This window comes from Clarias gariepinus, chromosome 3 (genome assembly GCF_024256425.1).
Source record: "Clarias gariepinus isolate MV-2021 ecotype Netherlands chromosome 3, CGAR_prim_01v2, whole genome shotgun sequence".
NCBI classification, from domain to species: domain Eukaryota; kingdom Metazoa; phylum Chordata; class Actinopteri; order Siluriformes; family Clariidae; genus Clarias; species Clarias gariepinus.
Window position 1 is genome coordinate 11,037,729 of NC_071102.1, and position 26,358 is coordinate 11,064,086.

The following is a 26,358-nucleotide window of genomic DNA, read 5'->3' on the forward strand; positions in this document are numbered from 1 at the left end:
AGAGAGAGAGAAAGAGGAAAGGGAATGAATACGAGTTTAAAGTGCGGTTCAGTGCTCTCGGCAGAGGTCAAACAGGCGTTTGTCTCGACTCTGTATTAGAAATAATTTCAAAACCAGGACAAAAGCAGCAACAATAAAGATGGAGTCTGTATCAATGTTTAAAACTGTTTAAGAGCTGCATCGTACATAAGGATGCTTAACATAACCTTGAAAATGTTTCTGGCCCAGAAAGCAATACTCATCTACAATACCTTTAAAAGACCACATATGACTCTTAATACACTTTAGACTTAATAAACAGTAATCACAATTCCTGGTACAAAAAGCAGATGGCTGTAAAAATGACAAAATTCTCTAACTTACGTCTAGTCAACATTATATACTGTAGTTATATATATTTTTTTTACTTTTGTGGGTATGTATATTGTAACCTGTAAAGTTAGCTAAACTAAATAATACACACACACACTAGAATACATTTGAAACTATCTCTAATACATAAAACATTTCCAACACCTATTTGACCTTGGGGAGTGCAAGTGCTGCGTTTAAAGTGTTGGAGCATGGTGGGCTGGACGCCATGCATGCAGCCGATGCCGAGTCGGAAAGCAGGAAAGAAAGAGGCAAAGAGAGAGAGAGAGAGAGAGAAATAAGGATGGACAGGGGGAGAGAGAGAAAGCGAGAGAAAGAGAGAGAGAGAGAGAGAGAGAGAGAGAGCAGTGGCGGTGTGTGTTGGCGGACAGATTCTCTGCTCACCAGACAGCTGCTGGACGGCAGGCTGGTCGTGCGTACTTAACAGCTGAGCCTGAATTGTCTCCACAACTCGTTTGAAGCGTCGACTAGGACCTGCCAGAACACACACACACACACACACACACACAAACACTTTCTTCTTTAAGCTATTTACCTATAAAGTGTGCAATAAACAAAATACTTTAGGTTTATTAAATATTTGTAATGGACTGCACAATTCCATCTAATTAAATGAACGTATACATTTTATGCTGTTGCGCGTCAGCTTTATTCCCCTTAGCAACAGCCTCATAAAGCCTAATGGGATCGCGGTACGTTTTACAGGGTGATGCCCGGCGGCACAGTTTCTTATGCACACATTAAGTACAGCGGCTCGCAGGGCAACATTTCCCCTCAGTCTCTAGTCTAAAGCTGAGATAATGTAATTCAGGGAAAGAAAAAAAATAAAGAGAAAGAGAGAGAGATTGGGATGGGAGGGGATCGTCCTTTGAAATTCTGCAGCCTGAAAATAGGAAGTGATTGCCAGGAGGGAAAAAGAGTGTCTTTTACTTGAACCTTTGCCAGCGCAGCCCTGAGGGGCACAGCTATTTTAATCTCCACGAGTAAAGGGAGGATGAGGGAGGTAGAGGGGAAGGAAATAGACAGGAGAATCACACAGAGAGGATAAATAAAAACCAGAACGACAGTAAGTGATGTGTAGCTACCTGAGAGCAGGGTGAAGGTGACGGAGTAGATGCCGTTCTCCTTGGTGGCCGACGTGCTCTCCGTGTAGGTGATGTCCACCTGAAACTTCACGGGCTTCTGGAAGACGGCGGGGCCGGCCGTGGACTTGTACTCCGCACGGAAACTCGTCTGAGAAACCACGCTGTGGCTGAGGCTGGGAATCTGACACGCGGACAAGGAGTGAAAGGAAAAGCGTTTTAGAAGGTGATATTAACAGTGCATTAGTGGCCCATGCAGCTATGTGGGCTCGGCCAGGACGCTGTTGGGTTTCTGCATGTTGAGTGTCTTGACACTGTGTTTATCTGCTAATGAGCATGTGAAAGTGGAGGGGGTGTGAGACCACTGCTGGCCAAACAATACACACCTCTCCATAATTACACAGATATATAATTATACACTCGCCCACTCTCAATACCACTTATCCTGTTCTGGGTTACAGGATGGTTTGGAGCCTATCCCGGGAGACTTGGTGCATCCGAGGCAGGATACACACCCTGAACTGGGTGCCAGTCCAAATACACAAGCATCGGAGGAAATCCGCGAATCCCAGAGGCGGGAATCGAACCCTTAACCTTGGAGGTGAGAGACCACAGTGCTAACCACTACACCATAAAAATGTCCAGCCAGCCATTCTATTTTTTAAGATTAAATTCTATATATATATAATAATTATGATTATATGATTTAAACCATGTAAAGAAATATTTACACAAAAAGAAATCACATATACGGGGTTGGTTGAGGCTTTGTTCTTTGTTTAATATGCAAAAAATTGGACACTTATCAATTCAGAACGCATTAGATTTCTATTCATAAAGACTTGGGTTATAATTAGGGATCTGACATATTAAAATAACTAATTGATGCATTACAATTTGTGATAGATTGTTCAATGCCCCTGTTATGCAAATGATTGTGTCTAAATTATTAATTTAAATTCACACGGTATGAGTGATAACATCTTATATACTGTACTTTCTGTAGGTCCTATCTGATTTCTGAAGGCACTGATACTTAAACATGTGTCCTGTATTCTAGTATATTAACATTACAATACATTATGTGTATTTCAAAATTAAGTCCTTAAACACAAATTCACATGTTGTTTAGTTGACCCTCTATACACTGTACTGTTCTATTTTATATTAATGCTGTTAAAGACTTCTTCAGATCATGAAGTACTGTATAAATGATCCAGCTTTTATAAGCTCGTAAAATAAATTCGCAGATCCTGTGATAGTAGCCAGGATCCACAGGCATATAAGTTATTATAAATTTTAAATGATCCAATCGAATCTATTTAAGCTTCTGAAAAAATATGAATCTTGGAGGCCCCAGAAAATCCCATCTTATAATTTATTCAACTTGGAGCACACAGTCGTATTCATCAATTTCTTTGAGTTTAATTAGTAACAAGAGAAAAACTATTGAGAAAATGTATATAATTATGAAAGAGAGGAATGGAAGCCTGGAGCTGCCCATGGGTCCTGGGAATTTAACGGAGTAGGAAGTTTATCATTAGAAATTAGAGTTCATAATAAAGACCAGACAAATGTCCTTACACTGTAAGATATTAAATATAACACACACACACACACACACACACTGATGAGCCTTACAGAGAGAAAGGCTTGCACAATATCGGCTTTGATCGAGCTCAGAGGCTTGTCCTGGATCACCACGAAGATCTGCTCCTCTTTCTCCAAATTGATGAAATTCCCGAACCAAGATTTTTTTGCGAGTCTAAAAAAAAAGAAAAAGAAAAAGCAAGACCAACACGGAGTGAGAAAAACAACTACAGTATAATGTGTCCAGTGCAGATAAAAATGAAGAAAGTTGATAACGAATACTCCGCAATCATTCACAATATTGTGCAAAAAGCACTACCCATTGTGTCAAGCTGGAAATATCAAACTGTCAAAGTGTACATGAGTGAATATGCACCCTTCAAAAAGACAAGGAAGGAGGGAAGATACAGGCCAGGAGGGAGAGGAAAAAAATTTTACTACAGTGAAATCATCACACGAGCGTTTTCTTTGACAGATCTCGTCCGTGGTAAATAAGGCATTTCACACGAACATCGTTTCTGACATTTGCAGAGCTCGAGCTCACTGGCGGTGTAACACACACAGTGCTGAGAACAGCAACACAGCCGTGGACTGACATAAACACACACACACAACGTGGCGTGAGACAGAATCAGATAAAAGTGGACTCTACAAAAAAGGGCTGAGAAAAATCATCTGATCGGGTTTATTGAGATCGATAAATTAAAATAAATCAGAAAATAAATCAAACACCCGGGTAATGATTTTCCTGTCTGGGAACAGGATTGACATCTCGGATTGACATGTAGGAACTGCACAAAGATGAGTGAGTGAACTGCTACTGCTTTTCTATTAAAAGAAAGCCTTAGGGGAAAAGCCAGTCACAGGCCTTTGGGTTTTGAGGTCTGAAGACTGATGCACGGCTCATTTCTCCGCCCCCTCTTGAACTGTGGTGCATGCTGGGATTTTGCCACAGAGCATGCTTATCAGGACAGCCTGAAGCCAGCACGGCACAGAGTCGCTCTTTCTCCAAAGCCAGAGGAGACGATGTGGAGGCTGCCTTTACAAGCACTGGATGAAGTGGCAAGTAGCCATGTAGTTAAGTAAGTGGAACTAAAACACTTTAAAGCAGAACAGCGAGTTTCTTATAATTACACCATTAATAATAAATAAAAAACATGGTGAAGAGTTGGAAATGTTTAGGATGTTTTCCACAATACTTTGACTTCGGTTCGGTTTAGCAAAAAAGTTTACGCATTAATTTAAAAGGTTATAAAGTGGGCATGGTAAACAAGGTTGCCAGATCCACAATTTCCCAAGATTGGACACATAAGTCATATAAGTACATTAAAATAATCATTAACCAAAAAAACCTACTGTAATGTACTTAACTGTATATGCATCTTAATTTTGATTTAACACCTAAGATCTCGAAAAAGTCCATGGTTTATAGTAGAATATGTTTTGCAACTTATGGACATTATTAATAAAAAAAATAATTGTGAAGAAGGAATCGTGCAGACAATTTTCGTTCCTGAAAGAACTTTACACCATGTGCATTTAATTGATCGATTCCCATTACCACTTCCCTGTATTTTTAACACCATTCCTGTGCTTGAGTAACAATCCTTCATTGCCCCGGGTGCATGCTTTTTTGTAACTGTAATCATGTTTGTTACACACAAAGTAAAAAAAACAACAACAACCTGAAATAGTCTGAATGTGTGTAAGGTCTTTGTAAGCAGTTTACGCATCAGAAAGGCTTAAAGGTGTGTTTTAACTTACTCAGGGGAAGACTCCGGTGTCAGACTGGACATTTCCTCTTGGGTTGGTACTGCAAAGAGCGATGAAAGAATGAGCACTGGTGCATAAACCAAATCATCATATATCGTAAAGTATGCTAAAAGAGTCCAGGTTTTCACAAATGCTACCAGAGGCGAATGCTGATGAAGCACAGCTAATTATTTTAAACCTTAAGAGCTGCTTAATAACCACTGAAAACACACACACACGCACACACACACACACACCTGATCCTGTCCTCCGGAGAGACAAAAAGCACAAGGTAGCAGGAGGTTAGATGCTTATGAAGGCCTTATAATAATGACTACAGTTAAAGCAGAAAATGGTATATTAAGCAGCTCTTAGTGGTGATTATTGATCAGTCTTTAGAGAATACACCTGACTTAATAAACCGACAGGAAATGAATGCAAATCAATAGAAATCAGATGATCTGTTAATTCACTGGTATGTTTTGTTACATTTGGTGTTTTTATGCTGCTGTTGTAAATTCTCCATACAAGACACATATTTGCATATATATATAGCACATATAATATAGAATAGAAGGGGCGGGGCTCGGTCTAGTGTTGGTTTTAGAAATAAATTGAAAAATTGTGATAACATTATTTACAGTGTTATTGTTGGTTATTCTTTTACAATTCTTATGAAGTCATTTCATTAATCTTCAACCCCACAACAGACCATCAGAACTGCACCCAACTTGGCACAGGTTTTACATGGGATGCCCTTCCTGACGCAACCCTCTCATTTCATCCGGGCTTGGGACTGGCACTGCACGCAGTGGCTGGGTTGTATAGGGTGTAGGGTTAAGGGTTTGACCCAAGAACCTAACAAACAGTGGTGACCCAGCAGTGACGGGACTCAAACCCCTAACCCTCCGATCAGCATCCCAGAGCCTCAACTGCCTAAACCACCACTGCCCCCCCTAACAGAAATGCTATTTAAGTCAATGAATCAATTCCAATATTAAATAATTCATTTAAATAAAAAATAAAATAACGCATTATTATAAACTTGTGATTTACAATGCAATTATTTTTTTTTATGAAAATGATCAAAACATTCTGACCAATCAGAAAATAAAGAAGATTAGGATTAGGTATTTATTAACAAAGTTAAATTTAAGTTCATTTTAAGTAAGTGCATGTTAAAGAAAGCTGTAAATAAATTTGTGATGCAAAGTGTTTAATACGTTTAATGTAATGTGTAAGCTCTCACCAGGATAAGATCTTGGCACCAAACCTGGACAAAGGAAGTGTTTTTTGAGGTTTCTTGCTAAAATCATTACCATATGTGTTTTCCAGTGCATCACTCCACCCTGTGGTTACCTTGCAGTTTCCTGCGGTGGAAGCGCGGCGAGCCGAGGAAGCTGTTCTTGATGGAGTTGAGTCGCGTCCTCCAGGGCATGCCCCCAATAGAGGGACTTGGGGGTGGTGTGGGACTCGGTGTACCTGCTGGACTCTCCTTGGGCGTGTGAACGGGCGTCCCTTTGGGCGTTGGCAAGGGGCTGGCCCGGGGTGAGGGGTGAGGAGTCACCTGTACAATGGGGATACATTTGCCGTTGTGGTCAGTCGTGGCCAGCGGGTGCAGGTGGTGCAGGCGGATGGGAGAGAGAGGCGATGCCTGTGAGAGGGGAACTGAAAGCTTAGGGGGCACAGTCAGGGGCGGCCGGCGCACCTTCGGACTGTTGGGCACAGGGATGGCTGGGGAGATGGGGTGACATGGCGTAGATGGCGTCGATGGCTCAGACTTGGCGGTCAGCGGTGTGGCTGTGGTATTTGGAAGCGGGTTTGATCTAGTGCTCTGGAGGGGCTTTTCTGAGCCTTTGGGTTTAGCTGGGAGTGTCTGGGTTTTGTTGTTTTGTGCCGAGTTTTGCGCCCCTAGGCCTGGCTGGAAGGTGCCGTTCAGCCTTGGGTTGTGGTTGGGCGACTGCATGAGCTCCGAGGATTGCGGGGGAATAAAAAAGCGTCGCACAGGCTGGGAGAGCGCATGCACCGAACCCGGCAGCAGCATCACACAACCCGCAGCCCACAAGCACACACACACGCGTACACCACACGCACAGAGTCCGAGATTAGCACGCACCACAGCACAGGCACGCGCACCGACAGCACATAAGGATGGACGGTGGAAGAGGCAGCGGTGTTGAGTGAGGGAGGGAGAGTGCAGAAAGAAAGGAAGAAAGAAAACAAAAATACATGCCATTAGCACAACCAGCCAAGAGGCAGCAAGTAAATATGGAAAGAAAATGTGCAGTGATCACAAAGCAAAAGCAGCCACTATAACAAACAACAAAAAAAAGAGAAAAGCTCTGGGTCTTTGTTGGAAAACTGCCAGAAGTGACTGAGCAAGCGGGAAATGGGCACGTGCCACGTGAGAGCAAAACTAGGATGAGTCAATTGTTTTTGCGCTATTGTCGGAATTGTTTAATATAGATAGTTGTGCGTTGTTGTAGATCATCCAGAACCACCAGAAGTGTAATCAGAACATCTAAAATGGTTGAAGTAGGTCATTCGCAACAATAGCGCCACACTATTAAAATGGCCACTTAAACTCAGGGCCATTAAGTGCAAAGCTGAGCACAGAATTGGGATGCTGCTGCTGCTGCTGCTTGGGAAATGATATGAAGGAGATGTTGTGAAGCCTTATGGCATTCATATATAATGATTTCTGCTTTCCAAATCAGACTGGATGATAAAATGGCAAATAGATCAGTATTTGGTAACATTTTAGTATGAGGAGTTAAATTCATAAAGACATAAATTCATAAATCATAATGAACAGCTTATTTGTGCTTTCTACAGTCTTCTCACTCGTACCTTAGATTGAAGGTTTTATTTAGATATTAATAAGTGCTGGTTCTGGAAATGTAGAACCAGCACTTATTAATATATAAATATATAAGGCTCTCTACTCTTGGGTAAACTGATCTAAAACATTTTTAAAGAAAAACCTAATTTGTTCTAATTGGAAGCACATTAGTTTTTCATTTAAATTAGAAGAATTTAATATACTGTCGATGCAGTGAACCTAGACTATGCGGTTGTTCTGAGTTACAAAAAATCGAAGTGGCAAGTTAGCGATGCATTGCAAGATGAGGCCATTGAAGGCGATATTAGCATGCAAGTTGAAAATCTAAGACCTGATCAGTTTGAGCAAAAATGTAGCGGGCATACAGATAAGAAGATGTGAGAGAGACCGACTAAAGAACGAAGGGTCTGTTGAGTATCATTTACTGTACATCACTTTCAACAACTGTGTAAATATGTAAAAAAGCTCTGAAAAAGCTCACAGTGAATAATGTAAAGGTTGCCAGGTTGTGTAGCAAGAGAACCTATTTTACAGACTTCACTTTATAATCATTTTTCGACATTCATATGGGTCTCTCGTGTGTGTTTACAATAAATGTGAGGGAAGAAAAATCACTGCTTTTTAATCTTCATCCATATTTGTCTTGGTCAGAGTTTAAACAAGCCAATTAAATTTCTCCCTTTTGTGACCTCATATAAGAAGATACCCTCATTTGGGTTTTTGCTCAGCTCTGCTGTTCTCTTGAGAGGTGATGTTGGAAAGTGTCTCATCTGTCAAAAGTAGAGGCACACCTTCTAATTGCATGGTCTGTTCTGATTTTTTTTTTTTTTTTTTTTTGTAAAGCAATTCTAATGGAATGTAAAATATGCAATAATCTCCTTTGAACAGTTGATATTGAGATGTGTTTGCTACTTATGCTCTGTAAAGCCTTCATCTGAGGTGCTGTTAATTGGTGATGTATGAGGCTGGTAACCCCAAATTAAAGTTTTGCTCATTGTTTCCTAAGACGATATTCATGAGAGCCAGTTTCATCACGGGGCTTGATGAGTTTTGCAAATGCACTTGACAATACTGTTTCTGCAGAACTGTTCCAGAACAGCTGATCTTAAAATAACAACTGACTCTTATGTTGTTGTTACTTAATTACCGAAAGCCATATGTGGTATTTAACAGTTCCGAAAAAGTATTTAGTATTATTCTAAAACGTAGAAAATAATCCAAACTTTTGATTAATACTGTACATAAACATTAACATGGTGGGTTCAGAAGAGGAGTGCAATCTGGGGCATTACCAGACATGCTTTTGGGAGCTCTGAAACCTGAGAACACATTCAAATTATAGGTATAAACAATTCTAATGTAAATGTCTGCAATGGTATAAAATCAAAGGCAAAAATATCTGAAGTAGTTTTTAAAACTATATTGAACAATTTGCCAGCAGTCGAGATATAAGTTTTGAGAGCTGCATCTGTTGAACTCAAAGGCCTTCTGGCCTACATAGTTTGCGCAAAAGTGATGTTTCATCCAAAAGCAGTCGGCGAAGGAGGAAATAAAGTTGTGTCTGAGTTGGGGAAAAATATTTGAGGCTGGAATATTTGATCAGGGAAGCCTCAAAGCAGGGGTTAGGCTAAATCCTGCTGGCATATCGCCTGTGTAACCCAAAGATGGCATATTGGAAAGACTTAGCGGTGGATTTGTAAATGGTTAAGCAGTTCAAACAAGTCAACTGTAAAAGCTCTACTGTAAGTAAGGAAAGGAGGATTTTCAGATTTTACCAAGCCATTAGCAGCTCCAAATATCCCAGAGCTACAATCCTCTGAACAAGGAATAGATTCCAGCTAATTATGCTGAGCATCGCTGTGCAATTGCACTAACGGTTAGAGATAGTCTGTTAGTATCGACAGGCAGCAATTTTACTGCCGCACCACTGTTTTAATTTAAATCGCAGACCTTGAGCATGGCTAATAAGCCGTGCTATTTGGAGGTTTGCTTTGAAGCTGTTGGCATGTTGCGTGTAATTAAAGGAACGTCCATGGCACGAGGTTACAGCTAACCTATAGGGTTTTTTTCCGCTTACATCTGATGCTAATTGGCCAAGTCTCAACATTTTAGGGTGTGGGTGTTATTTTATTTTTTATTTTTTGGGGTGGTAAACAGTCTTTCACAAAAATGAGCCAACTTTTAACTAATAAGCGTCCTTGCTAAGACTGAGAGAGCAGGTGTCATGTTAGAGCTAGCAGCAGAGTTGAGTGACTAGCACGGTATGGTCGGCTACGACAGGAATAATGCTGTATAAAGTATGTATTTTGAGGGCACTTTAAAGAGATTAAAATATAATCCTGTCTTTTAAAATCGTAATAAAACTTTAATACCATTATTCATATCTCATAAAATTGTACTTGATGTCAATGACCTCTCCATTCATTTACTTACTAGCTAGACATAGCACTCGCATGTGAGAGAGTGAGACTATCTAGAAAATATCTGGCTGTGAATTGATGATTTGGGACAAACCCAGAGACTTACCCGAGGACTGCTGAGGGGACTGGTGGACAGGCCAGATGAAGCACCACTGATGGACCGTGACCTAACACAACACACAGATTCAAACAAACAATCACAATGCAACATTGGCATAGTCATCCGTCTCAGACGCCTCTTAAAGGGGCAGTGTATAATTTTTCGGGACGTTTCCTGTCTGTATTTTGCAATGCAATGCAATCCAACCACAGACAAGATTCTTTCATTTAAACCCTGTGTGTTTGCAGCGCTAAATCAGTCCTGTGTCATGCCAACAGTAAAGCATCCTGAGACCATTTATGCTTCTTAGCCAAAGGAGTGGGCTCACTCACAATTTTGCCTAAGAACGCAGCCATGAATAAAGAATGCCTCTTATAAAATTAATTATAGTTCAGTATACAATAGCAACATCTATCAAAAAATCTAAAAACACTGAAGCAGCAGGCTTCAGGAAAATGAATATTTGTCTTATTCTGAAAACATCTGCACAGGGTGCCGATTCATCGCAGGGCATACACACACTGCAGGAAATTTGGAAATGCAAATTAGCCTAACCTGCATATCTTGGGACTGTGGGAGGAAACCCACCAAAAGCATGGGTTAGAACATACATACTCGAACCCTGGACGCTGGAGGTGCGAGGTCACAATGCAAACCACTACACCACTGTGCTGCCTGAATGCAATTACCTGCGGCAACATTATAAAGTCAGTTATTCGAATAGATGCTTAAAATATAGTAATTATTATACGTCTAAAAAAACACACACTTCAAAATTACAAACTGCACCTTTAAGCATCAACATTGTGAACACACGTGCAGCTGTTTTCCAAGTGTGTCCTGAATCAGAGGGAAGGATTCTTACTTCGTTCAGCACGCCAATAACGTGTAATGATCCCTGCATAATGATAATGAAGCTTGTCAAGTTAATTGGCTTCTACTGCTTAGTGCTAAAAAAATGTAAACCCTATCTTCCCTCTGAAAAGCCGTTTAATCTCCGGGTCTGTTTTATACTGGATCATCATGCAGTAAATCAGAGTGAGTGTTTACTCTACAGTTCAGTGTGTACAGAATGTAATATCATATTATACAATAGTTTGCAAATAGCTGCTTATGATGAAGGGTAAAAAGTTACAAGATGCTATAAAACAAGTAAATCCTTTCTATCCTTTCTCTTTAGACTTTTTCTTCGTTGCGGAGGTAGCACGTCCTGAAGTTTAACCGGCCACGGAGGCAAAAGTCTTTACCGTTAATCAAAAACTGGAACATTAAATCATGATTAAATGTGTGAACAAACCCTCGTGCGCTCCCACTCAGCGGAAAGATCTGATCCATAAATTGATCGATCACACATGTTACTTAAATGCATATTATGCTATAGGCACAAAATGTGTCTGTTCGTTCAGGCAGAAAATCACAACAACAAAAACATTTCGTCTCGACGCTCTAAAACACCGACGCACGCTTCCTCCCTCTACGTTTCATTTAATTAGCCACGAGTGACACAACACACAATTTGAGACATTAGAGCATGTGGGGAAGCAACACGTTTGATTAGTCTGAGAGTGAGGACACACATACACACACACAAGAGGAAAGCAATTATATGTGGAAAGATAAACCTCTATGGTTAAGAGAAACAGCAGCTTTTCTTCTATCTACTGACAAAGGATTGAAAAAGAGAGAAAGAAAGAAGAAAAAAAACACAGGAGTTATATCTCTACATGAAAGTCTATTAGATGAGAGGATTTCTAGCTGTTAAGTCGAAAAATGAAATATTTTCAAATATAAAGTGTGCTAAAGATGCAGGGGAGTTTTCTTGGGGGGAAAAAGCTTTTTGGTGATGTCTTGTTTGTTAGTTTTTTCTTTCTAGACATTAATTTCAATGCAAATTGTGATAAAGATTTTTTTAATTACTTTTACGTCTTAATAAGAAAATAATAGTGAGTGACTTAATAAACTATTCAGGGTCAGGATTAGCTGGAATTTGATGCCTTCTTCTTAACTCGTTACTCCATTTCTCTCATTCACGCTTCCATGTTTTATTTATGACAACACACAACCACACACACACACACACACACACACAAACACAGCAGAGCGAGAGATGCAAACAAACAGTAAAGGGATAAAATTGCAGGCAGTACAGCACCGACCCAAAAAAATTAACCTCACTTTTTTTGGGATTCTACCACAGGACAAAAAAAAGAGAAAAAAAAAGCCAGACATCAAACGAAAAGATGAAAGGCACAAGAAGAGAGATAAGATGCTTTTGATGTTTGTGGAGGAAGAAGCCAGAGGGGAACAGCTTTGCCAAAACTGAGGGGACAAATCAGAGAAAATATGGATCTCTTATTCATTCCAATTTGCCCCATTTCCGAAAAAAAAAAAAAAAAGTTAATCTTTATTCGTCAGACGAACAGCGCTATTTAGGAAAAAAGAAAATAAAATGCCGGGGCACAGAAGAGCTCTCTAATGCACGCTCTCAATCTACAAGCCTCCCTTGGAAATTTCGCCCCTATATCAAGCAGAGATCAATCCAATCCATTGATTTAAAAACCCCACTGCATCTTAGAGCTGTAGAGAAAGGACAGTGCTGATTTCTACCTTTCGTCTTTGCTTCGTGCTTTGGGGTGGGCGTCTGAAATATCCAGGCTTTTACTGAAAACTGATTTACTACAGCAGGACAGAAAGAACAGAGATGGTAATTACAGCACTATCCTGATCTACGTTTATAATTACTGCTCGCTTCTAGAACATGCTGTGACTTCATATAACACGCAGGCCCACTGCTTGTGATCGCATTCCTCGTCTGAAAGGCAGCCGTTACGGCTAAATCGTTACGGCTGTCTGCAAAAGCATCGGCAGTGTGAAATATAAGCGTGGGATTTATGGAAAACAGGTAAAGGTGAAAATAAAACGAGGTAAAGATGAATAAAAGAGATCACGAACACAAGCATAGATGTACATTTAAAGTTTATGGGAAACTTTTCACCTTTCATCCATAAAACTTTAATAGCTTCAATAGTGCAGTGTTTAGTGGGATAAGCTAAAACCTTACTGCACAGCTAATGAAGAATGCACGCTGTGACCTTTAGTCATGTTCTGGGTGTTTATATTCTCTGATACCTCTGTCCATGCTGGTTCATGTCGATAGCTCGCCGTACAGGCACAGGGGATCCTCCCTCAGTTACACTCAGTACCTCCATGGACTTGCGCTCCGGTCTCCTCTTGTTGTGTCTGGTCAGCAGAGGAGAGTCTACCCGCTTCCTTGGGGGATCTGTGAGAAAAATCGCAGAAGAAACCATTAATCCGTGGCAGGAAATGTGTGAACATTCGTCCGGAACACATCCTTTAATGAGTCGGAGGAAAGAGGAGCTCATTACCAATCTCATTACGTGGAGGCAGGTTCTGGTCCTCATGGCTGGGATACCGCTCTTTACGGTCCAGCAGGAGGAAGTAAATCATCTTCTCCTGGTTGTCACTAGAATGAAGAGAAACATAAGACGTAATCTAGGGAGTGCAAAGCATCAAAGCATTTCAAAATCAATCAATCAAACTTTGCTTATGAAGCTAGTGTAGGTAACATTTTGCCTAAATTTATAGCCTTTAATTTCGTACTGTGTGTAAAAATCATCACAGGTGTGTCCCAAAGTACATTTGGCTCAGCAATACTATTGGGACATATTTCATAAATCTATTATGCAAAGTAAATTATAGTACAAGTATACTATACTATATCTGAAATATGTCTAGTATACGATTCCAGCTTCAGGCCAAAGTTTTAAAATAAGCATCACTTATATAGTATGTCTGCAAAAGTTTTGAGCCACCTCTCATTTCTTTATATTTTGCTTCCAAAGAGTCAGACTGTCTTGTCTTTTTAATGTAGTCTTGAGTAATAGTTCTCCATACTTCCGAAGGGACTTTTTTTTTTTTTTTTTTGGCCCCTTATCTTTGGCAAGTTTTTGTCTCACATTTTCAGTGCAGTCCTAGTACCTGAGTATTTTCAAAGGAATTGTTTTTTCTTAACAGCCTCACAGTGACATACGAATCATTCAAGCATTAGAAAACAACAACTAACTGAAGGCATGAACCAGTGAGAAACAGATGATCAGGTGCTGATGCTGATTGCTGAGTGGTTGGAACAGATAAGAGGGGAAATGAGGTTGCTGCTGAGGTTCTTACATAAATAACCAATTTTTAAATGGTATCTTGAGGCACTTTGCAGCCTGTTACAGGAAAACAGTTGATAACATTTCTTTTTTTTTTATCTACATAATTTAATTTGATATGAAGAAATGAGGTGTGGCTCAAGACTTTTGAACAGTACTTTACATTACCATCATAGCCATCATATATATATATATATATATATATATATATATATATATATATATATATATATAAAATAATAATATTAATTATTATAATTATCATTAATGGCAGAATTTTCACCCATGTAATAAAAAACAAAAAACAAATATTAAATTGACATAAGGTCAGAATATTTATTTTTTTGGAATGATGTTTTGAAATTAATTACGATGCTCTGTAATTACAAAACAGTTCTATAATGTGATAATTAGTCATAATCTTAAAATATTATAAGTTCAGGTAATTGATCCTGGGATCATGAGATTAAGAGTATGCCACTTCCCTATGTCTTAAATATCCAAAGTGTTCTTCCAAAAAAAAGAGCAAAAAAAGGCGAGACTATAAAACAAAGTCAAGGAGCTGTGAGTGAAATAACGTGCTTGGTGTGGGAACACATTTAAGAGAGTAAAAGCCGACTCATAATCGCAGACTGGCTAAATCACACCGGATCCATCCATCAGCCACATCAGACAGGTGGGTGCGCACAGCCGAGTGTGCAGGTGGTAATTGTGGGAGGTTTGGGGAATGAGGGATGAAAGAAGGTAAACAGGCTCCACTAAAGGTGCTGTGAGGTTTAATAGCCGTGAGAAGCGGAGCCATAAAACATTTCTATGCTTGCATATGGCGGCTCAAAGCAAATATTTACAGGAGGAGCTTGTGTGGGGTTAGAGGCCTAGACAGAATTAAGTCGGAAATGCAGTATTTTTAAGCTAATCTTTATGCACCATATATGCATTATTGATAACAAAAAAACCAACACATTATGGTTCTGGTATGATGTTCCATTATTTATTCAAGGGGTGTTCAAGTCGAACAGGGACTTTTGATTTTTGAGTGATTAGAGTAAAAACTCCCTTTATATCTCCATAGCATCCCCTGCTACTCTAATGCACTTATCCCAGTATTTTAATAGATGTCATTAGTCCTTGGACACAATTACTGTAAAGGGCTGAGATCAGACTGCCTTCTTCATGTCTAAAACCCTGGCTTCCCAGGAACTCCTTTAACGGCCCAAATATGCAGAAAATGCTTGAACTAATTTGGCAATAACTCCCATAAATGATAATTGATTAATCATGAATTATTGTGTGATCAGTTCCCACGAACAGATGCGCAACAAGTGCAAGTTGGCAACAAGTTGTCTGTCAACTGTCAAGGATCAGGTGTCCCACTAACTGAATGCTCATGGAATGACTTCAGTGTGCTCTGAGTCACCTTGACGGAATCATCATTCACAGATGTATGGCCGTCTTTAAAATGTTTGCACCATTCAAATGTTTAACTGCATTAAAGAGTCTCATCACACTATACAGGTGGCTTCTGTAAGCGTCAGTCAGTTGGACGCCACACCAAATTTCATCTGTAATAACAAGTCCCGGTTTGATTTGAACATTCCTCATATTAGTCATCTTTGTTGTTAATGCAGTCTCATTGGATCCTGTTCTCCCCTCATTGTTTTACTCACTCATCAGACAGCAGGTCTTTCATCAGTTTGTTCTTGTCCCGGAAGCAGCCAAGAGAGTGCATGCTCTCCAGCACATCCGGGTCGATGTCTTCAGCCGAGGGCAGCGTGCGGATCGCTACCTTTCGTGGAACGGGCTGCTCTGGTTCCGGCTCGTTCTTCCCCCCACTGCGAAACAACATAAGGAAATGAGAACCAAAAGAATTGCCTTAATATTATCACTACACACGACATCCTGAGTAATATTAAGGATATAATTTTTTTTTCTCTTGCCATGACCATGCATGGTATTTTCATATATTTTTAACATATCCAGGTAGCATGTTTAAAGTGAGGCATGGGGATAAATGGAGTTAAGTATTGGTAAGAAGTGACAAAAGGTCCTGTAATTGATAGATGAGAAATAAGAAGGCTTGTCGAAGTTGCATCAGCTCAGTGAGAGTCTCAGTGCTCTTTAATAAAGCTCTGAACAGCAGGAGGCAGAGACACACACTAAGCCGCAGGAGGCTTACAGCGCTCTCTCACATATACATGCACACAAACACAAAGATTTTTAGTCTTTCTTCATTATTAAACATGTGAACGACATTTATCACAGCAGCCTACACGCATGCACACATAATGGACCAAAGACAAACAAACAATAAAAAGAATTTTACAATTTCATACAGAGTAATGTCAGTAAGTTAATCAAACAGCAATAAAAAAAATCTAATAAGAATGAAAAATCTTAATAGTATTTTAACAAAAAAAAAATTCCCAACACAGTTATTTTTAGTAGGTATTTTTCCTCCTTACACACTAATTTTTGCGCAGTGTTGGTACAGGCTCAATGTTAATGCGGTACCAGGTCTGTACCAAAAGTAATGCAAAAGTGGGTATAACTTCTTTATTTACTGACATACTGTAGGTCCTTCAAAATGCACATTTAAGTAGAGTAACTCTATCTATACCTTACAAAGGTGCTAAATCGGTTGTCAATTACAGTATGTCATCTCTATAAACATTCTGTAGTGCACCATCAACTGTGACAGAGGGGGTTTTCAAAAAGGATTCAAGGACTCAAGTTTGTGTTCAATCATGGAGCAAATGTATGGCACGTTATGGAGACTATGTTACACAGAGTTCTCTACCAACATGTGCAATCTACTGTAAATGACCTATACCAGTTACAAAAAAAAAAAGTTATGCCAGCTTTTGCCTTACTTTCGTTACAGCCCCTGTACATTACAGTTTAATGTGCGACACATAGGTTAGACTTGTTCACAGGATATCTGGTAAAAAAATGACCCCAAACCAAATTTATTAATTAACAATTGTTTTTGTGTTATAAAATAATGTAGAGTGTTGTGCATAAAAGAGTGAACTGAATGCATCAACTTGTAAGGATGTGAATGCATGAGCGACATTAAAATACAAGGTGGCGAATGTCAAAGGTTTTATCCATTCCATTGCAGTGAGTTGATGTAAGGTGAATCGGATGAGAACCAAAGTTCTCAGGTGACCTAAAACGAAGTGTGTGCAGCGTTTGGGCGTGTTCTGTTGTGCCTAACTCGATGAAAAACGGTTTGAACAAATTTCAGCCTGGTTTGGAATCAGTTTGGTGACTTTTTCATATACTATATATTGCACTGGGTATTTTGAAACTCTATCCAATCACCCTGCATGAAGCTAATTTACAGCCCAGCCCACTAATTAAGTCTCCCAGAAACTGAATAATGTGTGAACAGTGTGAAGTTGTACAGTAGTTAAGTTGCCAGTGTGGGGAGCGAAATGTACAGAAAAGAAAGAGACAGTGGTTGTAGGTGTCCACGCACACCCATAACACGCTGTAAATGTTTATGCAACGAGTAACGCTGATGTGATGAGATTACATTATCATCGTTCTGCTTACTCATGACAAGCGCTAGCTGTTCGTAGGTGCTTTGTTTAGCTCTCTGTCTGTTCTGCAGATTCCTGAACAGTAGAGTGAAGTGAACTGTGTGAAGCGCTTTTAAAGCACTGGTGCTGTATTAAACTGTGAAGTAATCACGGCAGCGACTGAGTACTGAAATACAATGGTGGCCAAAAGAATTTAAACCCCAGGAAAATTCAGTGTTTTAATGACATTATCGAAGTGTTAAAACAATTTCCATCAAGATATTAAGAATAATATTTTAATTTATTCAATGAAGTTAACAAGTTAACACAACAATTAATATTCAGTATGAATCCTTTATTAACTTACTTACTAACGAACTAGCTAATTAACTAAGGGTAGGTCAAAGAAAAAAGACAAATAATAAAACAAGACTTATTCTGCTTAAAGAAGCTTTGTTTGTTACGTGGTGCTGGTTAGACAGCCATAACTAAAAAGAAAACCAAAGAGAACTGAAAACAAAAACAGAGCTCCGCCATCTCCTCGAGACTACATTTACATTTAGGCATTTGGCAGACGCTCTTATCCAGAGCAACTTACATTTTTTTTTTTTTATCTTATTACACATCTGAGCAGTTGGGGGTTAAGGGCCTTGCTCAAGGGCCCAACAGTGGCAACTTGGTGGTTGTGGGGTTTGAACCTGGGATCTTCCGAACCGTAGTCCAATGCCTTAACCACTGAGCTACCCCTGGCCCAGACTAAACTAGCGATTCGTTCTTTTAACGAATCTTAAACGTGACCCAGAAGAACGAGTAGTCTCGGAGAGTGATTCGTTTATTTTCTACTGGGCGCGCATGCGCAAATCACCGTAAAACCTCCGTAGGTTATGTACAGGAAACAGAATTAAGCGATTATTTTTTAATGTCTTTTCTACTTCGAGTCGTTAGTTCCTTTGTCACGTGACTTCCATAAACGGTATGCAGTGCAATAGAGTCAAAAGAACGACGACTTAGACTAGAAGATATGAGAGGTGAGCTACTCATTCTGTTCATCATTTAGCCAAAATTTGTGTAAGTAGACCTATTGGGGGTCTTTTTATTGAAAACGCAATTTTTATTTTATTTCCGATCAAAAGAACAAAATTAACTAAATGACTCAAAAAAGATTCGTTCATATTGATGAACGAGATTTAAAGAACCGAGTCACTAAAATGATTTAAACTTCCCATCACCAGAATAAACGCGGGTCTGGAAACTCAAAATAAACTTCCGGGTTCTCTCGGGCCGCTCGCCCTTACCGAGGATGTATGTGAGATCTCTATGTGCTTTATACACTTAAACTTGAAGCGTGCACGCGCGCCACTCGCACTGCGTGCCGCTCTTTTTCTCTCTCTCTTACACCGGCTGCTCCTGACGACGTCAGCCGTGTCTTTTGCCTCCGTCCCGCCTTGAACTTGAACTTTGTCTTTGGCCCTGATACTTAACCGGTGCTACCTAATGATCACCCGAACTGCGCAGGTATCAGGGCCCTTAAATAGGCACACCGCCAGGTGCGGCGCGTCCGCGTGATTGCCTTTCCGGCGGCGTCGCCCAGCAACCACGCGTTTGGGTGACCGCGCCTCTGCCTGTTTAGAACTCCGTGCTGTAGATGCCTCCGGATGTGCCTGTCTTAAACAGTGCACTGTTTTCACTAATGATGTGCTTTTAATCATTTTAGTGGCTCGGTTCTTTCAATCTCGTTCAACAAAATGAATTTTTATTTTTTTATTTTTTTTTAGTCATTTAGTTCATTTCGTTCTTTTGATCAGAAATAAAATAAAATGTTACATAACCAGACCACCAACACATCTACATACACAAATGTTGGCTATAGTTCCAGTAATGAAAATATTACAATGCAGCTAAGGACATATGATATTTATTATGATAAACAGAATGAGTAGCTCATCTCTTATATCTTTCAGTCTGAGTCGTTCGTTCTTTTGAATCTATTGCACTGCATAGCGTCTAAGGGAGTCACATGACAAAAGTACGAATGACTAGGACTTGAAGACTCATTGAGGAGACCCGTTCAATTCTGTTTCCTGTGTACTGCACTTCATAGGGAGTCACGTGAATGTTTCGGACCAAAAGACTCAAAGGTGACTACTCATTTCTGTTTCCTGCACATAACCTACAGAATTTTTTGTGATGCTTTGCGCATGTGCGCGCCCAGTAGAAAATGCAAGGCCCTTAACTTTCTCTCCTTCGGGAATGCTTCATCATGGGATCATTCATCTGACCCCAACTTTCTAACAAGCTGGCATACAAGAAGAATAATTTTACTGTGGTGTAAAGTAAATTTAACAAATAAAGCGTTTGTTTTTTACGACTTTTACATTTTCACCTATGGAGTAAAGAGCAGCAATATAGAGTTTGGTAAAAGCCAGAGTGTGAAATATTCATTGTTTCAGATTGGCTGTGTTGGAATATTTTTGACAACTTAAACCTGTGAGTTTCAGGATTCATATCAGTCTCGCCATGCCTGTAATTTTACATTGTCAATGCTGACTAAGCGGAAAACATACAGTAATTAAAATTTTATTGTCATAATTGTTATGCTTTATGCATTTGATCATTTTAATTCTTATACCCTGCTTGTGTGGTTTTAAATGAATGCTTAATAAAGTAATACTTAATGTAATGAAGATATTTACATTAGATATTATACTATGAAAATGTCAAACTTCCTAACCTTAAATAACATAAGACATGACTTTTTTTTTAAAGAAATATAAGTGAAGAAAATTTCTGCAGATGGAATATGCAAATAGAAAATTTATAATATTCTTAAATAAACAATCATATATTTTATATAATTATATAATATATAATATACAGCATATGCTATAGCTTTAAATCTGTAATCGATCATATGCAACTGACAGGACATAATAACGTCACAGATGCACACACACACACACACACACACACACACACACACACACACACACACACACAGTACTGGATGAGATGGATTGATACTTACATGTACCATGTGTGCTTCTGTATCTGTTCTAACTGTAATGAAAGAAAACACCATCAAAACTGCAGGAAATGCACTTGCACCAATATCATTAAATTATATGCATATAACTGAAATTGCTGAATTGTCAACTGTATTAACACACACACACACACACACACACATACGCAGACACAGTGGAGCGATGTCATGTTGTCATGCTGTGTCTCCTGCTGGCTAAGTCTAATTTCCTCCCTCAGTATCCCCAGCCTCTGATCTTCAGGGTTCAACTGGAGACACTACAGAGACTCTGAGCAGGTCTCATACTCAGCCTCTAATTAGACAGCAGGATGACAGCTAGCACTACTATACAAGCATCACCGTGTTATGTGTCAATGAGAGAGATCATGATGATATTAAGCCTTGAATTAATGGCACCAGGCTATAGCTATGATCCTCGAATATAAAAAATCTGCTGGTTTGGGCTTTGGGCTGAGCAACGGGGACATTGTATGAGCTGATTAGAAAACAACAGGAGTCTGACAAGGTATCATGAGCACCAGAACTCATCGGTTTCATCAGGGCACATTATGGAAATGCCCTGCTATCATGGTGTGCCAGGGATGCACTCTGGGGTTAAGGCTTTCTCCCTGAGTGGTAAGTCTCTGACTGAGCTCTGCGCTTGGATTAACTAGACAGAAAAAAAGGATGTGCTGTGCTGTGAATTCTGAGCATGTGGATCCTTTTAAATATGTTGGTTTAAAAAAAGAAAGAAAGAAAGAAATCTTATTTTAGCATTTAGATTCTAGCAGCAATTATTGTGGAGTGGCCCAGGGTTCCTGAATCAGCTTTACTGGCTGTGTCGTATGTTCTCCACATGTCTGAGGATTTCATTTGGGTTCTACCAACCAAAACATGTCAGTAGTTGGATTGTTGATCGTACAGTAAATACAGAAACTGGATGAAGGGGTTACTGGAGAAAAAAAAATATATATTATAATCACACATTAAAATGTGTTTATTTATTAAAATCATTTTTCTCCTTTGTCTTCTCCTGAGATCTGAAGTATGGCCCACTTATTAAAGATCCCCCTGTCCAAAACCATGTAAAAAATAAACATTATTGCATAGCCCTTTAAACTCCACTCTTCCATGATATTTCTTATTCCTGTAAATATATCATGAAATAAATGCAATGCTTCAACAGGTAACAGATCCAATAGGCAGGTGACTGAGTTTGCATTTGGAATGAGATATTTATAAAAATTTGAAAATTTGTGAGTGAATCTGGTTTACAGCATACAGTCGGTAGTGAATAGCTTGGAGATAGGAATAGTTTTTTTTTATCATTTAAGATTGGTTTATTATAAAGTAAAAGCTTACTCAAGTGTTTAAGAGGTTCCCTTAAACAACATTATTATTATTATTTTTTTTTTTTAATTACAGCCACATTATACTCATTAATATTCTAGGAAAATCCTTCACAGGGTGACATTTTGGCATTTTCTACTATATAAAAAACGAAAGCCTTTCCTGAACTGAAATGTATATATTATGGGCTCTTAGAACCAACGTCCCATCGCCAGTCACTGGATGCAGGACATCCCTAGTGCTGGTCCCAAGTGTGAAGAGAAATGGGAGGGCTGCATCAGGAAGGGCATCCAAAGTTTAATGGGCGGATCAGGTGGTCTGCTGTGGTGACCACTTAAAGGAAAAGCCCCCCACATCCACCCTACAACCACCCCCCCCCTCACCCAAAAAGGCTTTTTATCCCTAAAAACGACAAGAGACGATGTTGTCTTTAAGTATTTCATCGGCGTCTCCTCAACAGACTCCAACCTGATTGAGGATTCATGGTATGCAGTGGACATACAAGTCCGATCCACCTGCAACGTGTCAGCACACCCTTAGAGGTTAAAGTCAGTTTTTAGACTCGGACAAAGATAAGTTAGGTTTGTGTAACTGACAGCATTTAGCTCTCCTTATGGTTACACTGCTGACTCAATTCTCTTATTTCTGATCAGTCAAACGTGGTCCACAAAGACAGCTCTATTAAATATTTCTCTGGAAAGTGGCGGAGCCCGTATTAAGATAAGCTCATAAAACCCTCAAGCCTTCTGCCATGAAAGACAGATAGAGGCAGAGTCTGTCGTGTGAATCTTCTACAGCCACGCTGGATTGTTTTAGTTCTGCTGTCTGTTTACCTGAATTGGCAGCAACCATACAGACAAACAGACTGGAAATAAGACGAACACAGTGAAGCTTCCCGCCAGGACCGCATGTGTGTATGTGTGTATGTGAGTGTGTGTGTTAAGAGATCCTGCTGAGATTGTGTATAAAGTGTGCTCTGTTCCATCACCACCTGTGAGTCGAGCATATCCGAAATATAAATTATGGAATAAAACTCTACTGTAATTCTTTTCCGTGCTGAACGTAAAGATTTCCATCAGACTGGGGGGAAAGACAATTTATTTACTGTCAACTGCCTTAAGGCAGAACATACATATTCAGCAAACAGGCTGTCACCTAACAAACAAACAAAAACAAGCTTTTAAAGGAAACTGAAAGAAAAAAAAAGGTAGTCCTTAAACTTTTTGGTTATTTATGGACAAACAAGTCTGATCCATAGAGGCCCCATAGAGCACTTAAAGCATCTGGTAATAACATCCTGGTGCCAGACACCTTCGGAGGTCTTGTGGAGTCTTGTCTCGAGGGGTCAGAGCTGTTTGGGTGGCGCAAGGGAAAACATTAAAAAAGGTTATGGCTGATCAATGTACTGTACAGTATATGCATACTGTTACCAGTCGCAGCCCTGAGATACTCTACCTGCACATTCCAAAGTGTCTTTTGTTCAAGTTTCGGTTCTTAGTTTTAAAGTGTTTAAGGTTAAAATCTGAGGCTTTCCTCAATTCTGTAAACAAGTACGTTTGCGCACTCTGAACGTCAAATAAGCTCGTTTTAAGTCTCGTTCCATTTGCATGGTGCATGATCTTTACTGTGCCATATAAACTGTGCAGCTGTCATATTGCATTTAGCCACTCAGACAAGGGCTTCACCAAGGTTTTGGAAGGAAGCGTTTTAATTCACTGTAACCAAATTCAAGTCAACTTCATGTAAACGCTAGAAGAGGAGTAAACGCAGAAAGGATGTGAAATGGTACTGCATGCGGCCAAAAATGTGTGCACACATATCACAAGAATATAAAACACAAAAAACTTTAAGTATGGCTTGAGAGAGAATCCATTTGAGTACAGTGATTGGAGCACAATCTTCATGCTGTGCCCCTAAGAAATAATATAAAACCAATATCTGGTTTGGTATTTATTATTTATAGAGTAAAACGGCAATTGTTTTTTTTTTCAGTGTTTCCAGCAGAAGCCACGCTCCCAAAACCAAGCCTTAAATCAGTGGGACCTAGATGGTGGTGATTTTTCTCAGGCTACATACAGTAACTGATGTTATTTGAGCTTCTCTACAGTATATCACTAACATATCCTGTTATACTGTAGGATAAGGACCAGAAATCCAAATCAGAACTTTTGCCCAATCAGTGTTCTGACCTGACAGCTGCCTTTAAATTGTGATTATGATTCACTGGAGCTTATCCGCGGAGCTTGGACTAACCGTGAGTCTTTTGGCCGCGTCCACTTCGATCATTCCCCTCAGCAGGTTCTGGCAGTCAGGAGGGATAAAGTGAGGCATATGGAACACTCCCAGCTTTACCTTCTCCAGCAGATTCCTCAGGTTGTCGTCGTCAAACGGCAGAGCACCCTAAAACACACACAGCGTCGCGAAGAATGAAACAAGACCATGTGCAACGCTTATAAACTGCCTGCTGCAAAACATGTATTGTACACACACAAAAAAACATGTAAATGATGCAGGAGCGACAGAGACATATTTATCAAAAGCTCCGCCAGCAGAATCAGACTAGACCGGTAAATAAGAGACACGCTGACAATTAGCTTCGTTTCATGCTGAGCAGACTTTCGCTTTTATTCCGGCTCGGCCCCTGACCCAACACTGCTTTTGTCAAATGACGTGAACGACACAAAAATGTGACAGGCGCCAGGCCCGTGTAACAGATGATGTAATCAGACAAAAGCTAGCGGCCACTGTCACTAAAACAAAACGCAGATGTCTGAGGGGGAAAAAAAAAGAACAAAGCAATTCTCTTTACAATGCAAAACCTTAGAGTAGAGTCGCAGAGAGGGAGCGCTTTTGTTCTGAAAGAAGAATGATTGTTTTCTAAGGAGAATATAGGTATAATGAAGGGAGAAAAAAAACGCAGAACATAGTGGCAGAGCAAATAATTAGTCAGGTTTGTAATAAAGGTGAAGCACCTGATTTGGGTGCAGTCCAGCCTACGAGACACAAAGCCTTAAAGAAATGCAATCATGTAGAAGAGGTAGAAGGGTACGCAAAAGTCATGGTTCGGTTCGTACCTCGGTTTTGATGTCAAGGTTCAGTACATTTTCAGGACAACAAATTGAAATCAATTTTATTATTATTATTATTATTATTATTATTATTATTAATAATAATAATTGTGACATCAAATCAGATATTAAGTTGTATTTTAGGTGATTTGAGTTATACATATTTTCATATTTCTGGTTCAAAAAGCTCCTTTTTTATATCAAAGTCCATTACTGTATCATATCCAGTTGCTGAAATATGTCCAGTGCGAGTATTGTTCATGTGGAGGGTCTCAAAGAAAAATAAATGTTAAAAATCCAATTTTTAGAAGATTTAAATTAGAATTTCATGATGCAGTAAGAAATTATACATGTGCATATGTACTCACTCACTCACTCACTCACTCACTCACTCATCTTCTATACCGCTTTATCCTGTATTCAGGGTCACGGGGACCTGGAGCCTATCCCAGGAGGCTTAGGGCACAAGGCAGAGTACACACTGGACAGGGTGCCAGACCATCGCAGGGCACACACTTACACACACTCACACTACGGGCCATTTTGGGCATGCCAATTAGCCTAATCTGCATGTCTTTGGACTGTGGAAGGAAACCGGAGCACCCGGAGGAAACCCACCAAGCACGGGGAGAACATGCAAAAGTTTAAGGTGCTACTTAGCAGTTATAGCAATGATAGAAGAGCTTGCAAGATAACTGCTAGAGCAACATGTTCTTCTTGAAGGGGAAGTTTACATGGTAGGAGATCCATAATTTCAACACCCCAGCTTTAGAAAAACATCTGTCCAGCAACATATACATTTTGTGTGAACGCAGTAATTCAGTGTATATAAGCAGAGTAAGAGAAGGGGAAGTACCTGTGTGTGTGTGGGTGCGTGTGTGTGTGTGTGTGTGTGTGTGTGTGTGTGTGTGTGAAGATGTTTATAGAAGATGCTTTTATTTGTCACAGCGCAGTCAAATAGTTTCTTTGCATGTCCCAGGTAGGAAGCTGGGGTTAGAGCACAGGTTCAGCTCTGGTATGGCTCCCCTGGAGCAGACAGGGTTTGCTCAGAAAACAATCTA

At 39.7% G+C, this 26,358-nt stretch overlaps 1 protein-coding gene across 10 annotated transcripts in view; it reads right to left on the reverse strand.

Moving 5' to 3' along the window:
- Positions 1 to 26,358, reverse strand: part of brsk2b (BR serine/threonine kinase 2b) — a 179,590-nt gene that overhangs the window by 12,726 nt on the left and 140,506 nt on the right. For 3 of the 10 annotated variants that reach the window (XM_053492628.1, XM_053492623.1, XM_053492627.1), the window contains exons 8-20: positions 24,483 to 24,629; positions 20,883 to 20,914; positions 16,001 to 16,165; positions 13,545 to 13,642; positions 13,288 to 13,438; positions 12,766 to 12,834; positions 10,165 to 10,225; positions 6,156 to 6,804; positions 6,046 to 6,069; positions 4,809 to 4,857; positions 3,096 to 3,219; positions 1,458 to 1,638; positions 757 to 846 (exon numbers count right to left, since the gene is read on the reverse strand). In XM_053492628.1, the coding sequence (XP_053348603.1) occupies positions 757 to 846; positions 1,458 to 1,638; positions 3,096 to 3,219; positions 4,809 to 4,857; positions 6,046 to 6,069; positions 6,156 to 6,804; positions 10,165 to 10,225; positions 12,766 to 12,834; positions 13,288 to 13,438; positions 13,545 to 13,642; positions 16,001 to 16,165; positions 20,883 to 20,914; positions 24,483 to 24,629 (1,840 nt within the window). The remainder of the gene's footprint in view (positions 1 to 756; positions 847 to 1,457; positions 1,639 to 3,095; positions 3,220 to 4,808; positions 4,858 to 6,045; positions 6,070 to 6,155; positions 6,805 to 10,164; positions 10,226 to 12,765; positions 12,835 to 13,287; positions 13,439 to 13,544; positions 13,643 to 16,000; positions 16,166 to 20,882; positions 20,915 to 24,482; positions 24,630 to 26,358) is intronic. The other 7 variants (XM_053492630.1, XM_053492629.1, XM_053492632.1 and 4 more) reach the window with 7 other exon arrangements.